Source organism: Sylvia atricapilla, chromosome 14 (assembly GCF_009819655.1).
Source record: "Sylvia atricapilla isolate bSylAtr1 chromosome 14, bSylAtr1.pri, whole genome shotgun sequence".
Classification (NCBI taxonomy): domain Eukaryota; kingdom Metazoa; phylum Chordata; class Aves; order Passeriformes; family Sylviidae; genus Sylvia; species Sylvia atricapilla.
Window position 1 is genome coordinate 14160484 of NC_089153.1, and position 15288 is coordinate 14175771.

At 43.4% G+C, this 15288-nt stretch overlaps 2 protein-coding genes across 3 annotated transcripts; one reads left to right on the top strand and one right to left on the bottom strand.

The window, feature by feature from the left end:
- Positions 1-1846: 1846 nt before the first annotated feature.
- On the bottom strand, positions 1847-9348 carry SOX30 (SRY-box transcription factor 30). Its single transcript, XM_066329251.1, has 5 exons — positions 8663-9348; positions 7239-7478; positions 5821-5994; positions 4195-4672; positions 1847-2312 (listed from the first exon to the last, which is right to left on the bottom strand). The coding sequence occupies exons 1-5, from the start codon at positions 9261-9263 to the stop codon at positions 1943-1945; spliced, it is 1863 nt and encodes a 620-aa protein (XP_066185348.1). The 5' UTR covers positions 9264-9348; the 3' UTR covers positions 1847-1942.
- A 287-nt stretch (positions 9349-9635) lies between these two features.
- On the top strand, positions 9636-14193 carry THG1L (tRNA-histidine guanylyltransferase 1 like). Of its 2 annotated transcripts, XM_066329252.1 has the most exons (6): positions 9636-9837; positions 10609-10785; positions 11209-11378; positions 12080-12168; positions 12769-12876; positions 13458-14193. In XM_066329252.1, exons 1-6 carry the CDS (start codon positions 9662-9664, stop codon positions 13617-13619), a joined length of 882 nt encoding a protein of 293 aa, XP_066185349.1. In that variant the 5' UTR covers positions 9636-9661; the 3' UTR covers positions 13620-14193. The 2 variants fall into 2 exon arrangements, with proteins under 2 accessions (XP_066185349.1, XP_066185350.1); XM_066329253.1 differs by lacking the exon at positions 9636-9837 and having other exon boundaries at positions 10673-10785; positions 11213-11378.
- Positions 14194-15288: the final 1095 nt, after the last annotated feature.

Consider the following 15288-nt stretch of genomic DNA (forward strand, 5'->3'; position numbering starts at 1 on the left):
AGCTCAGTAATATTTCACTGGAACTCTCTTAGGAAAGGCTGTGGAACAAAGTGCCCTAAGAAGACTCCTGCTTACACTGAAGGAAACGTTACCTAGAGTCAAAGTCTTAGCAGGAGAAGGGAGACGACTGTCCTGCCTAAGCTCTGCCTCACAGACACTCTCACCGATGAGAGAAATGTTACCACTTTGGCTGACTTGAGCCAGGAATGTGAGATCTCCCATTTTACACAACATTCTTCTGGTTCAGATAATTTGAAATGATCAAAGGAAGGAGGCTGTGAGACCATGAAGGAAACTGGAGATCCAATAATTAACTCCCTTTATCCAGTGTCTTAACAGTTGAGAGCAGCTTCAGCTGACCCAGAATATTCTGTTTAGCTTGGCTTTTCCACCACCCATGCAGGACAGCAGGAATATTTGGAAGGGCCCTGGAGCAGCTGTCCTGCCAAAGAGGGAGAAGTGCTGTAAGATGATCAGGAGCTGGACAAGGGCTTGTCCCCATGTGCTGATAGCAAAAGGGTATCAAAGCACTCCCTGTGCTTCTTTTTAAGGGTGGGTCACTGCTACCTCTGTCTGCTATGACTTTTGCTTCGTTCCTACAGGCAAGTGAACTTGAAGATGATTCTATCTGCAGACACATCTTTTTAACTCTATTTCCACATGTGAAACACTTATAATCCTCTCTGTGCTGCCTGCAAACTTCTCCAACACAACAGTCATTATACTGAAATAGTTAATTCTAATAAGAGAAGGGAAACAGGCATAACAGCACAAGGGCTTTTAATAACATCTAGTCCATAAAACTGTCCAGTAATTTTGGAGAAGAAAGTTGTCTCTGTAAATGGATAGCAGTGATACACTGGGAAGTGTCTTTAGACTTTTACAGTAGCAGGAAGAAAACAAACTTTGTACAGAAAACCTTCATCTGTTTTTCAAACTGAGAAGGACACAAGGTGGTTTTTAGTTTAGATTATAGTAAACAGTAAGGAGGAAAATAATTATAAGAGAGTAGAACGTGTCTCTCTTATGTCTCAATTACCCTCTGCACTGCCATGAAGGCAGGAGGGCACACAGTCACCGAGACATCAGCCCTGCCACCACTGACCTACACTGGCCACTTCAAATATTTCAGAAGTAACAGTACAGATACTTGGCACTTCAAGAACCTGCTTTAAGGGAAAGTTTGTGGGTTAGCTGAAAATTACCTACAAATGAGACCCACAAACCTCTCCTATCACATTTTCCCGGCAGCAGGGCAGCCAGACATGCTGAGGGATGATGCAGAGGAAGCCAGGTTTGAGTGGGTTGTTTGTATAAATTTCACTTCTGTCGTACACAAGACACGAGAGCCTTGAAGAGAGCTCAGCTGAGGGCTGGCTGCAGACACAGATCCCTAACAACCTGTCCAGACATCAGCTCTAGCTGGGAGGGCAGAAGGGATCACCCTCTCATGTAGTTTCCCATTAGTATGTCCAGGATGTGTTAAAGCAGGCTTCCCTTTCTCTGGGCTTGGCAAAATCAATCACAACAGTTGTGTACAATTCTAGATGCGGGTGCATTGAAATATGTCTGATATCCGACTCCACAGGGTATAAAAAGTAAGATGGGAGAAGAGGGAAGCTAGATCTAGAGAATAATCTCACAAACAGCTGTTTTATACCCTGAAACATACTTGTGGAGGAATTTGTATGTTTGGCCACATGCATTCCTGCAGGCCAGATCAGCTTTCAGTGAGAATTTAGAAATGAAAAGGCATTTTCTGCTATTTATAAGACTTTGCTCTTACCCAAACAGCCCATCAGACTCTTCAAAATGACCTCTTGCAACTGACTAAAGCTACCTGGGTTTCCCATTGAACACATTGACTAGAAAAGGTGGTGTTGAGGAAAACATTTATTTCCCATTCTATAATATTCCTCTGGATTATAAGACGTTTTGAAAATTACAGTACTTGAAAAAACTTTACTTCTTCTTCCTCATCGCTGTCAGTTACATTGACAATGTAAGTGCTGGAGGGAGTAGATGGGGGGGATGGCAAAACCTCCTCCACCACTTCCACGTCCAGCTGCGGCAGGGGGCTCAGGACTCGCTCCTCACTGCAGGTGCCCTGACAGGACACAAGCTCAGGGCTCCCACAGACACGCTGGTTCTCATGCAGCCTCTCCTCTGAGTATGCTCTGAAACGATAGTCTTCATCCAGGGTGGAAAATATCACCTCCTGCCTCTGGTTCCTCTCCTCATAAAAGCCAAAGCACTGAGGCACTGAGCTGGAGAAATTCCCGTAGCCAAAGGGAGCTCTGAGGGGGAATGTGCTGCAAGGGAAGAGATTCGAGGTGCCTTTCAGAAATGCAGGGCTGCACAGTGACATTGATGTTCTGAGCTACTCAGCTTACCCTGTTTTTTAAACCATACAAATTTAAAACTGTGCCTAATTTCAGCACTAAGGCCGTAACAAGACCTGTTCAGATTCCAGTTCAGTGCATAAGCATCTCTTCAACCTCAGGCACACGAGGTTGCTCTGAGAACAAACATAAATCCCATTGTATTTATCAATCAAATAATAATACCATGGATAAACCAGCATGCAGTGAGTTAACCAACATACTCAGATTAATAAAACAAAAGTCAATTTGTGTAACTTCTGTATGCCAAAAATTTGTGACGGACATGGGGTAAAACGCTCTTATTTATAATTTTTAGTGAGTTCTTGAATCTCTTACATTGTTACCAAACAGGACAGAGAATCTTTGTGCCCAATATGTGGTTCTCAATGTTAATATTTAAAGAACTCACAGTGATAAATTTTTAAAAAGTAACCACATAGTAAATTGCAGGAAGTTACTACATCAAATGGAACTGTATTCCTCCAGTGGCAGATGCTTGAACTGTTATTCTGATGCAGAATGACACAGGGATTGTAATTTACAGTGTTTTAGAGAAATTTACTACATTGTGAAGAAAACAAAATATCTAAAGAAGTAATAGAACTCTACAGAGCAGGCATTGTGAAGACATTAATACAATACCTACTGAGGCTTCAAGGGACTATTCCTCATTCCAAACTAATATTAAAATTTTTTGGTGTGTATATCTGCACTTTCAGTTCAGAAATCATGACTCTTGCATGCAAGAAATTTGTTTATAAAACAGAGGACTTATAAATCATTGTATTAGAAAGACCCTGGAATTTGCAAAGCTGGCAGCCTTCAGAAGTCCACTAATGTGTAAAACCAGAACAGTCTTTTATGTGACAAGAACCCTCTTCTCTCTCAGAGGCCTCACAAAACTGTTTCATCTCAGACACCAAGCCTTAGCAAAGATCATTTTTAGCAATTTTGGGAATACGTGTGCTGTGTTTCCTTAAAGGACATCAAAAATAGAGATTTCTTGTATTGAACATATCTGAAGTTCTTCTGAGTTCGATGGGTCATCACTAGCCCTAATTATAGACTAGGTGCCAAAGGAACATATTGGTTGCTGCTACTAGTGAGAATAAGCAGTGCATAAACACTGGCAAAATTTAAGTCTAATAACTGTAATTATTTGTAAGGTTTGCTACTGCACAGTCATTAAAGAAAAACTGTAAAGAATAAGCATCAGATGACTGGTATTTGGGCTGCCCACCTGCACCAGGGCACTGGGGTTGTTTGTGCAGGCTCAGCCCAGTAAATACCCAAGGATACAACATGTGTTAGCTTGGAAATTCTCTGATTAGGAGACTTCTGATTGATTGATAAGGAAGAATGAGGAATTACTACTTACACAAGAGTTCTGCAGACACTTCCCACCAGGCTGGGTTTCAGAAATATCAGCACTTATGGCAATCATAGTATACCCAGGAGACATCTCCAGGACACACCTACTTTAATTCTATCTGACCATTTTCAAAGTATATTTACATTATCTCTACCTAATGCTCTTCTGCCAAAATCAACTGCACTTAGACCCATAAAATGGAAAGAAGATACTTCTGTTTTCCATGGCCTTGGGAGTGCCAATTACTGCAACAGTTCTATGGAGCCTTCAGTAACTGAGCACATATTACGAGCAGGCTGAGGCCAGGGGATCTCACCACAGCAGCTACTGGAAGCTAAGAGCTCCTTTCCCTCTGAATGCTCCACCTGCTGTCTGCAAGTCAAAACACTTTCTGCTTTTCAGCATTTTATCTTACTGGTATTGAAATGGTTTCGTTACCTTGAGGGGAAACAGCGAGGTCCAGGTATAAAGGAAGGGTGGCAAAATGGAAACTGAGGAGCTCCTCCAAACAGACTGGCTGGCTGTCCAATGGGAGCAGACACGTAGGCAGGTGAGGGAATAAAAGGAGTAGCCTGGGGAAGAGCTATGCCTCTAGGAAAAACAGAAATCCCTGGGATCTCATTGTTAGAGACAGAAAACCTGCCACTAGTGCTGCTGATGTTATTTGGGTTTCTGCTGCCGAAGTTCTCAGCGAAAACAGGCGCAGGTCTCTTCAGGGAGAAATTGAGCCCAGGTGACACAAAAGCTTCTGTCTGAGCAGGTTCAGCAAAGTGCTGAGATGAAACTACAGGGTGCAGGGGTAGGGTTGGAACTGCAACAGCCACAGATGTGGTGCTTGCAGCCGTGGTCTGGAAAAGGGTCATGGGCCCGGCGTGTTGGATAGAAGAAGCCGGCAGATGGATGGCGGGAGACTCACCTTCAGGAAACAAAAGAGTTATTTATCAGACATGAACACAGACTTCTGATAAACATGGTCAGAGCAAGACACAGTATTTCTGGGTACAGACAGAATTCTCCCTGAAACATTTTCCTGTAACTTGTGTTGTAACACCTAACATGACATCATTCTGAGTGACGGGTTTGGAGCCCACACGTTAAAGCCTTCTTTAGACAAGAGGGGTGGAAGGAAGTGGCTAGTGAGGGTTTGTTGGTCTGGTGAAGCTGTGTCTTGTCCTAGTAAGGCCCTACAAAGGTTTGGAGCATGCCTTCAGCTCAGAAGTCCTCACAAGTCTACTGATGTGAAGTGTGCTAAATTTATAATAATAAATCTGTGTGCTGAGGTGCCTAAAACACCATAGTCACCAATATATTTCTTTATTTAATCAATGAATGTACCCCCTAGGCAATTTTACTTTGAAATGTTTTGCAGAGCACAAACTTCAATATACACTTGCAAATTACACCTCATCAACAGGGCTGCCTTTATAGGGAAAGATTTCAAAACACATTGCATAGGAATTTTCAAACATCACTAACTCAGAACTTTACCAGAATAAAGCTGAGTAGTCTTTTAATATCTCCAAGTACTATCACACAGCATAATCAGGCATTTCATTTTCTTGTCTCATTGTAAAGAAACCAGCCCTTTACAGGATGCTTAAAGAGGAAAATGCCATTGCCTGGATCTGAGCTATTTGCTGTTGAAATCCACTATCCATGCACTGATAGAGCCAGAGCTTTCTCTAAGGAATATGCAGATCAGCTCTTACACTGGTCTGGGGGTTCTCACACTATTTCACTGCCACTGTGGACTTTTAGTAAAAAGAATGATCCTTCCAGAGTATCTGTGAGGTGGAAACCAAACAAGGGAAAAAAGCAGCTGTAGTTAAACATCTTAAGCAAAAAGGAAGTGTTAGTAAACTATCACAGTTTCTCTGGGCAACCTGTGCCAGGGCCCCACCACCCTCACAGCAAAGTTTCTTCCCAATATCTAATCTAAAATTACCCTTTTTCCGTTTGAAGCCATTTCCCCTTGCCCTATCACTACATGATCTTGTAAATACAAAACTCTTACTGGAACAGGTAAAATCTGAATTTTTAAATGATTCACGACTGAAAACTCACAGACTGGATGTCCAATACTGTTCTTAACATTGGAGTTGACAAAAGAGTAAGTAGGTGATGAGAAGGGAAGGGTGCCAGTTGGATTTGTAGTGATGGTACTCTGGGAAGTGCCCGAAAATGCAGCAGAGCCAGATGGTGGAGAACACTTCTTTTTGTTCGGCTGATAAACCCAACCTGTCAGAGACGAAAAAAAGATGCAGACATCCAATATTTTGGATGGTTTCATTATTTATCTAAAACTATGTTATCTGTAGTTTGGAAGGATCTGATAAGGCTAGTCCAAAACCTGCTCTTTTAGGTAACGGTAATGTTCCACTTGTTTTGGTGAGCTGGAAATGGGGAATTCTACTGGAGATGGAAATGAAATAGAAATATTTGGGTACTGTTTAGAAGTTACCAAGTAATAGCTGTTTGTGAGATGAAGAAATACCAGACACTGGGGAGGGATGTGGCCCAGCTGAGGAAACTACATTAAGGAAGCGTTCAGTGCAGATGAAAATCATAAATGTTCAAAATGTGGTCTTTCCTCATTTCTTCCTCAACCCCTTAAGTCTCACATATATCTTATGTTATAGGTTACAAGACATAACAGAAAATATGACCCACTGGGAACCCTGGAGAGATTTTGGAAGATCACGTTTGCCTTTAACATTAACCAAACACTAACAGAGAGAAAAAATATATTATGAATTTACACTGAGCTGCTTGGTTTCTTAGGTTAACTCTTAATGCAACTTTAAAGAAACACCTTTTCTTTTCTTTTTTTGAAAGATGCAGGACAGAGGGACAGTGATGCTCTTTTCCTTGCTTATGACAGATTAGGCAGGATCATGAACAAGGAGCATTACAACAGAGAAAGGATCACAACACCTGGTATCTCAACAGCTTTTAAAGAATTGTTCAAAGTACTTATGCTCCGTTATCTTCTGAATAAATGAATTAGTCAAGCGTACAAATTTTAACACTTGACAAAGGGCTGAGAAACATTTCCCACGCCATTATGTGGGAACCTCACTTCTACATGTTGAAGAATCCCACAGAATACAATGCTGTTTGTGCCTCCTGTAACATTTCCCTTTCCTGCTTTTAAGGAATGGATGCATGTGTCACCACAGGCCACCTGGGCAGTTGTTTCGGGAGTAAGGAAACTGATGCAGCAGGCCACATTCACAACAAACTCACTCTCTGGCCATTAGACTACTAAAGCGTTCAGAAGAGCTGCTGTAGCTGCAGTGTTCAAAGCACCAGCATTTAGGATGTTTTTAAAAATTCATCATTTCAATCCACACAGAATGACTGCATGCTTGATATATGTGTATTTTTTTGTCTAGCTCTTTGAACTGCTACAATGCAAGAGATGGATTTTCCAAAAAGCCCTGCACTTCTAAAGCATTCAGGTAAATAACTAAGATGTTTACCAGGAAATTCCTCCCTGTGCCTCAGTTTTATTTTGTTCGCTTCCTCGTAATAGGGCTGCTTCTGCTCCTCAGTGAGTTTGCTCCACTCCAGGCCCAGCTGAACACTGATCTCTGCATTGTTGGCACCTGGGTTGGCTTTGGCCACAGCAGCCCTGTGGATCCTGGCCCACACCATGAATGCATTCATGGGACGCTTCACACGGCCACTTTTGGTCTTGCTGAATGGAGTGTCTGGCATCCCTGTGCAACAAGGCAAGGAAAGATCATCACCTTCCAGGGAATACAGCAGGTCACACTCAATATTACACCCAGAGGACGTTTGGCAACAGCGTCACCAGAGCTTTGGAACAGATGAAACTCAGCGCACATTTGGAGAGCAGTTCCTACAACATCCTCCACTGCCCTCCGCTGAGTCACTGCACAAGGAATCAGTTGTCTGGCTTTTGTTATGTATAATTAAAAAAAAAAAGAAAAGAAAAGAAAAAAAAAATAAACAGACTGCTAATGCACTAGTCTGCATTTCAGTTGGCTTGTTTTCTGATGAATTTATAAACTAATGGTTGTACAGCACGGACCACACCACTGCAAATTTATTATCACCACCAGAACTATGTAAGCAAAGCCATAAGGATGCAGGGACTTGGACTAAGGATGGTGAGGCTGCTTAGTCCCACACCTGTGCAGTCCCTTCCTTCACAACCACGGTTGTTGCTGTTTTGGGTTTCTGCTTGGGGCTTGTTGGGTTCTTACATATATGTGTGTATATATATTTGGATTTAGATACTCATTTTGTTGGAGGAACCTGTGTTCTCAAAGGATTGTTACATGATACCTGGCTTTGGCTCTTTGTAAACACAGGCTGCATTTAAATTGAGCTGGCAACATGATGAATCCACAGGCCCCTTAAAATTGATCCCTGAGCAAGCAATTCCCTCCTGGTAAAGGTTTAGAAATTAACTCTTTCACATAATTGATAAAGGGAAAAAGTCTTTAAGAGCTTACTTAAGTAATTAATTTTGAAAGCCTAGATATCTAAAAAGAAAAAAGCTTCTAATATAGATGTTTGAAAATACTCTTCATTTAACATGTCCAGATTTTTTCAGAGAGGTATACGAGTACTTTATAGTTTTAAAAATCAAGTAGATTCCTGACATTAAAACTGTAATCACAACTCAAGTGTAATTCTGAACACTGTCCTAAGGGGTTTCATGCAGACAGTGACCAACATGACAACACTGCCTTGACTGTAACAAGCCACTACAGAACTCTGTGTTCCTGTGGTTTCATGTCTTGTGCTGACAAGAGTTGTGCTAAACTCTGCCTATGCAAATCGATGGTTTTCTAACGTGACCTTTCCACTTGTGTTCTCCTGCCTGAAAACCTGTCACCTGCGTGTCACCCTGCAAGCTCTCTGACCATAATACCTGAATCCGAGGGCAGGACTGTGAGGGGAACGTTTTTTGTTTCAACCTTTGGCCGCTGCAGTAGAGGCTGCAATTGAACCGGCACTTGTTTCACCGGCACTGGAGTGGCATGCATCAGCTGCGGGGGCAGAGGGCCTTGGAGCTGTACGTGGGACCTGGAAGGTAAGGACTGAAACAAGACCGGGATATTCTCATCTTGAGGAGGGTTCTCAAGCTCGCACAGGGCTCCAGCCGGGGCATCGCTCTTTACTGGGCGGGCCTCAAAGGCCACGCTGGGTCGCTCCGTTTGGACGGCAGCTCTTCTCCAGGGCTTATTCCCCGTTTGCTCCAGGATCTTCTTCTCCTCGTTCTGGCGGTCACCGCTGCCCCTTTCACGGTCCCTTTCTCTCCTGATAGCACCGCGGGCCTCCTTCTCAACCGCCGCCGGAGCGGAGATGCACCTGCCCTTCCTCGCTGCTCCTTGCCCGTGCCCGGCCCGGCTCGGGTGCTCCTGCACCTGGACGCGCAGCTCTCCGAGGGGACCCATGACCTCCCTGTGCCCGGGGGGCGAGGCGGGGCTCGCCCGGGCGCGGAAGCGGCAGTGTCTGACCCTGCGCTCCATCGCTCCGCGGCCGCTCCTCGGCCGCCGCCACCGTTGCGCCAACGCTCCCCGCGGCCCCGCGCCGCCGGCGCGCACCGAGCCCGCATCCCGCACCAACCGCGGGGCGCGCACCCAGCCCCAGCCCCAGCCCCAGCCCCGCCGGCCCGGTCGCGCTGTCCCCCCGTCCCGCGCCCACCGGTGGGGCCTCCCCGACCGCCCATCCCGTGCTCGTTGCTGGGCGCGCTCGGACCGGGGCGCACAGATCCCCGGTTCCGCGCCCCGCGGCTGCCATGGGCGCCGTTGCCGGAGCCGCCCTTGCTCCGCCCGCCGGCTCCGCCCGCCGTCCGCCGGCACCACCGAGCGCTGCTCCGGGCAGCCCAGAAGGGCTCGGCTCCGCTCTTTCCGCTTCCGCGCCGGTCATGCTGCGCTGCTGCCGGGCGGGCGCGGCCATCGCTGCGCGCTGCGGCCCCGGCTCCGTGCGCGGCCTCGGCATGGCCAAGAGCAAGTTCGAGTACGTGCGGGACTTCGAGGCGGACGACACGGTGCTGCCCAACTGCTGGATCGTGGTGCGGCTGGACGGCCGCAACTTCCACAGGTGCGGGCGGGGGGCGGGCTGAGAGCGCCGTGCCCGCAGCAGGGGCCTGGCGGTGCCCGGGTCGCGCTGGGATGGTCCTGTCCGGCCTGTGTGAGTCCTGCAGGTGCGGGGTGAGAGATCCGCGTGTCCCCCACTCGGCCTCTCCGGGGCGTGGAATTCCACCGGGATTTTGTTTTCACGGGCGGCCGCAGAGCCGGGTGGTAGGGAATGGTCCCGGTAGGGAAATGGTTCCAGTGCCTTGGGTGCGCTGGGGAGGGACAGCAGCTGCTCTACAGGGATGTGTATTGGTGTTTGGAGTCAGTGCCTGTCTGGGATTCGCCTTCCCTCGGCATAAATGGGCCACAGTTCCTTCGGCTGGTAGGTAACACAGATTTTCTCGCTGGGATGTTATCTCTGGTTTTGGTAAAGCTCTTGAGTTTTGACACGTTTATTGATAATGTTGCCCTTATTGGACTGGGTATTAAAGACACCCTGTGAGAAAGGGAGTTTACAGCAAGTAGCATCTGTTATCCCTTTACATTTAAAATATATAAACCAGCTGCTTTGAAAGACTGGTTAGGGTCTGATACTGGTGGGAAAGAGAATGAGTTGTCCAGAGTGAATAATGAGGATTTTTGTTCCTGCTTTTCATACCTGGAGGGAATTCTTTTGTCACTATTGACAGGATACTGGAAATCAATATTCACATTGAGCAAATATGAGGAAAATTATTGGTTTAGCACTTTTAGTAGCTTTTTAAGGGATTCTTATGCAACCGTTTTTTCTTTGAAGGTTTTCTGAGCAGCATGAGTTCAAAAAGCCAAATGATGACCGTGCTCTCCAGCTGATGACCAAGTGTGCCCAGACAGTGATGCAAGAACTGGAGGACATTGCAATTGCTTATGGACAGAGTGATGAATACAGTTTTGTTTTCAAAAAGAAGAGCAGGTGGTTTAAAAGAAGAGCAAGGTAACAGCTGGTTTGATACTGAAGTGAAGTTGTTTTTAACATCTCTTTATAATTCTTCTTCAGATAACCTACACACACAGGTTAGGAGGAGGGCTGGTGCTTCCACTGCATTAGTTCAGGTTTTTCATGTGATCTTTTAGGAAAATATGTTGAATAATACAGAGCTTGTAAAAGAGTTATATGAACAACTTATTGTATAAACAATCAAAACATTATAAGCAGACATTCTTTCAAGAAAAAGTTACAGTTCTCAATACCTCTGCTGTTCAAAAGTCTCTGTGCCATTCCTCATCTGTTTGGCCATTATTTAAGAAATGCTGCTCTCCACTGGAGTTATCACTACTGATACCTCAGATAACCACAGATGTGTAATCACACTCATGTATTTCTTTTTCTTTTTTTCTCTTGCTCTGTGTTTGCAAGTAAGTTCATGACTCATGTGGTCTCCCAGTTTTCCTCAAGTTACGTGTTCTATTGGAAGGATTACTTTAAGGACCAGCAGCTTCTGTACCCACCAGGATTTGATGGACGAATTGTGTTGTATCCCAGCAACCAGAATTTGAAGGACTACCTCAGCTGGAGGCAAGCAGATTGTGAGTGTTCCTAGAAGAGAGAGATTTGTGCAGTTGGGTTGACTTCCTCTGAACAGAAATGTCCCTTCTGCTGGTGTATTTGTATATACAGTTGTCAGTAAAAGAGCAGCAGGTAGGGTGGTAGTTTTCAATAATACGACACCTGTTCTGGGCTTTGTATGGGTATTGGCTGAAACATGGAGTGTTCAGGCTACAACTAAATTTATTGCATCCTGAGAGTGAGTTCAGCACAAGAAATATTAGAACTGCTAATAAAATTAAGAAATTAATTTTGCTGTTCAGAGTTGGCTTAGCCGAGGTAATCTTCTTTAATGAAGAGATGTGAATATTCAAATTCACAGCAGGTAGTTATCAAATGTGCTGAATATTCCATGTTAGAACAGACCACTGGATTTGTTTCTTGACCTTTGTCAGCATCTAGTCACTATTGTCAAATGAAAATAGTTTACTTTATACATAAACACCCTTCAGCCTCTGCTGTGCCCTTTTCACTTACGAAATCTGTCTTCTAGTCATGATATATAGTACCTTAAAAATGTATTATAAACATTATATTTTTCTTTAGAAACTGGTTGTATTAGTTCCCCATTACTCTTGGCTGTTTCTTGGATACAGCCCTGGAAATAAAGGTGTTTTGTCCTAAGTAGTCACTCAGATTTGGTAAATAATTGTCCTCACACTCATTTCTGTGTTTTTTCTAGGCCATATTAATAACCTTTATAATACAGTGTTCTGGATGCTTGTACAGCGAGGTGGTTTGACACCAGTGCAAGCACAGGAGAGGCTCCAGGTAAGAGTCTACTGAAGTTATGTTTTTTTACAACTAAAAATTAAATCATAAGATCTTCAAAGTATCTTGCTTGCCCAGCAGCCCTGGCTTGTCCATTCTTACTGTAATAAGTTTGTGGGTGTAGTCAACAACTTCTTCAATTGCACAGGTAGTAACTAGCAAATAATGTAATTTTGGTCAGGCATTAGCAGGGTTTTAAGTTCTTAGTTAGCAATTTCAGAAATTGTAGAGATGTCATAAAATGTTCAGTATCCAAACACATGAGGAACAGTGGCAGAATTCAGGTCCTGTTGATTGCCAGTTCCTTCTGTTGTTTTTTGTCTCCTTTTGCAGACTTCAGCAGATTATTCCTGTTTTATCCTGGAATCTGTTGACTGTCTTCCATTTGTCTTGAAAATGTAATAAAAACCCTCCCAGTTTTAATACTCATTTGGCAGTTGGAATTAATTCCTCTGTTGAGAGAAGCAGTTAAACTTTGTGACTTAGAGGTGAAAAACCTTTACAAATGTCTGTCTTGCCTCCCATATTCACCCCTCCTCTATCCTAGAGATACAGTTTGTTTCTGTTCTCTGAGAGTGTTTTTCTTTTCTTTTCTCTCAGGGAACTTTGGCTGGGGATAAGAATGAAATCTTATTTTCTGAATTCAACATCAACTACAACAATGAACCTTTGATGTATAGAAAAGGAACTGTCCTAATATGGCAGAAGGTAAGAAACCATATTGCCACTTGCTTGGGGCTCATGTTTTAAATAGTTACACTGTGGCAGACAGACTGCACTGTAAGAGCACCATTTATATCTCCAGGGTACCTCTAGGATTAAATATATTTTAAATTAACTATACTTGCCATATAATTACATGTAAGATGACTCATTGTTTTGGAGATGTTTTTGAGAGCTGTTTCTATGAACATAATACAAAAACCAGTCTCTGAAGTCCAGCTTAGATACAAATTATGACCATTGAGATGAAACACGTATCAGCAGATGACAGCATGTGCATCACTGGGGCCAGGCCCTTCCCTGGATTAGGTCCCAAGTATGTCCATGGGAAAGGAATTACAAACTTCTGTTCAGTATGGTAGTTCAGCTCATAGTTGGCTTAGTCCTTTTCTGCTTTAAGGTAACTTGAAAATGTTCATTATTTTGCAACTGATTGCATCATTGATTTAGTGGGAGAAATTCCTGTCCTGTATTCGGTTTTTTATGAAATTATTTTTTTATTAGAATTCTATTAGAATTCCATTCTAGGCTCTTTTATGTCTGCTAATGTGTAACTGTATTTTCAGGTCAATGAAGTCATCACTAAGAAAATCAAACTGCCAAAGGAAGAAGAAGAAAAAGAAGTGGAAGTGACCCGGACTAAGACTAAAGTTGTTCCTCTGCACTGTGATATCATTGGGGACCAGTTCTGGGAGGAATATCCCGAGATTCTGGCTGAGGGTAGTTGATATCTCTGATGAGCATAACTGGTAGTTTACATTTTGCTCTGCTTGGGTTGTTGGCAAGTGAGGAATACAGATGATGGCTGGCAGAGTTGACCTGGGTTTAGCACTGTTGCTGCTTAAAAAGAAGACACTGATGCTGTCTGACATAGAAGGATATGCCCATATGGAAAGCTAAAATCATACTGTATTTTGAATGCTAAGAACTCATCATGAATTAAGACTCTTACTGCCTTGTACATGTGTATTTGTAAAAAAAGTATGTGCAAATTTCCTGTATTTCTATAGCATTTAAACAATGAGGTATTTTATTGAACTGTAAAAAAGCCCACATATTTGAACAGAAAATTATTATTTTGATTTTTGTTTTCGACTGAGATGGACCAGAGATCCATTTAGGATTTAGTATTAAATTTCAAGGCTGGTGTGTTTAGCCAGATGAGTGATGTCTGATTCTTACTGAAATGCAATGAAGTAACTCAGCAGTTTTCTATGGTTGATTTTAAAAGCATTTTTCAAATGTACAGGATTTTTATACTTTAAAAAAAATAAATAATAGTACCTTCCCTGCTGTGTTTTATTATGTGGCCTTTCTCATTCCTGGGACTTGTCCTAGTAAATGGTGACAGTTCCAAACAGTAAAGTCAATAATAAAGATACTGGTGTACAGGCTGGAATTCTCTTAGGACATGCATAGACATCTTTCCTTATGTTCCATGGCCTGGGAGTTCACCTGTCTCCTATTGTGCACAACACAGCATATTAAAAAAAAAAAAATACAGCACAATGTACAGAACATTCCAGGTGCCTGCAAAGAGGGAGCCAAGAACAATTTGTGCTTCTGTTTTCTGATCTCCCTGGGAATGACAGAGCAGTGCTGCCCATCAATATTTGTTAGAGGAAAGGGAGGAGAGTGTGCTCCCTACTCTGTGCACAGTTCTCTCCTGATTTAGCTGTCACTTAAGACCCTTTGTCAAAACTGACCTCTCAGAGCAGAAATATTTCTGCTCATGGATAGGGGCTTGTCTCAGTGCAACTGGAATTTGAGGGAAATAACCTATTTCAGTGTAGAAATACAGCTATTTGGATAGAGGTTTATATGGCTATTACTGCTTCTAGCTGAGCTGGTGTCAAAAACATCTCAGAACAGTAACTGGGCCAGTGGTTGCCAATGAAGAGATGGGCATAAAAATAGAAAGAAAAGATCCAGTGTGACTGAAGAATATTACAGTACTGACATTCCTGTCAATTCCCTTACCAGCCTACTCTCTTTCCCCTCCCTGCAAAAGAACTTGCACATTTAAGGCAATGTGTTTTTGATGGGGTTTAAAAAAAAAACCCAAACCCTGACCAGGTGCTGATGTAAACTTCAACTTTCCAGGTAAGGCAATGAGTCTGAGTTTATAATAGCACAGGGCTTCCTCCCTGCTTCTCTGTACTGATTAGATACATGGAATGAGAGAATGTATTTTGGTTTTAGTTGGTAGAATGGGCTGCATGATTCCTAGGAAGAGGATGTGGCTTGATGGTGAGGTAATGATTCAGAATGAATCATTGTACCAGTCATTTACTCCTAAGAACTTTTTCTCTGTTGGCTTTTTATCTTCTAACACAAATGCAATTTCCTTGGCTCTGAAATTCCATGTTACTACTTGGTGCCTGACTTTGGACATTA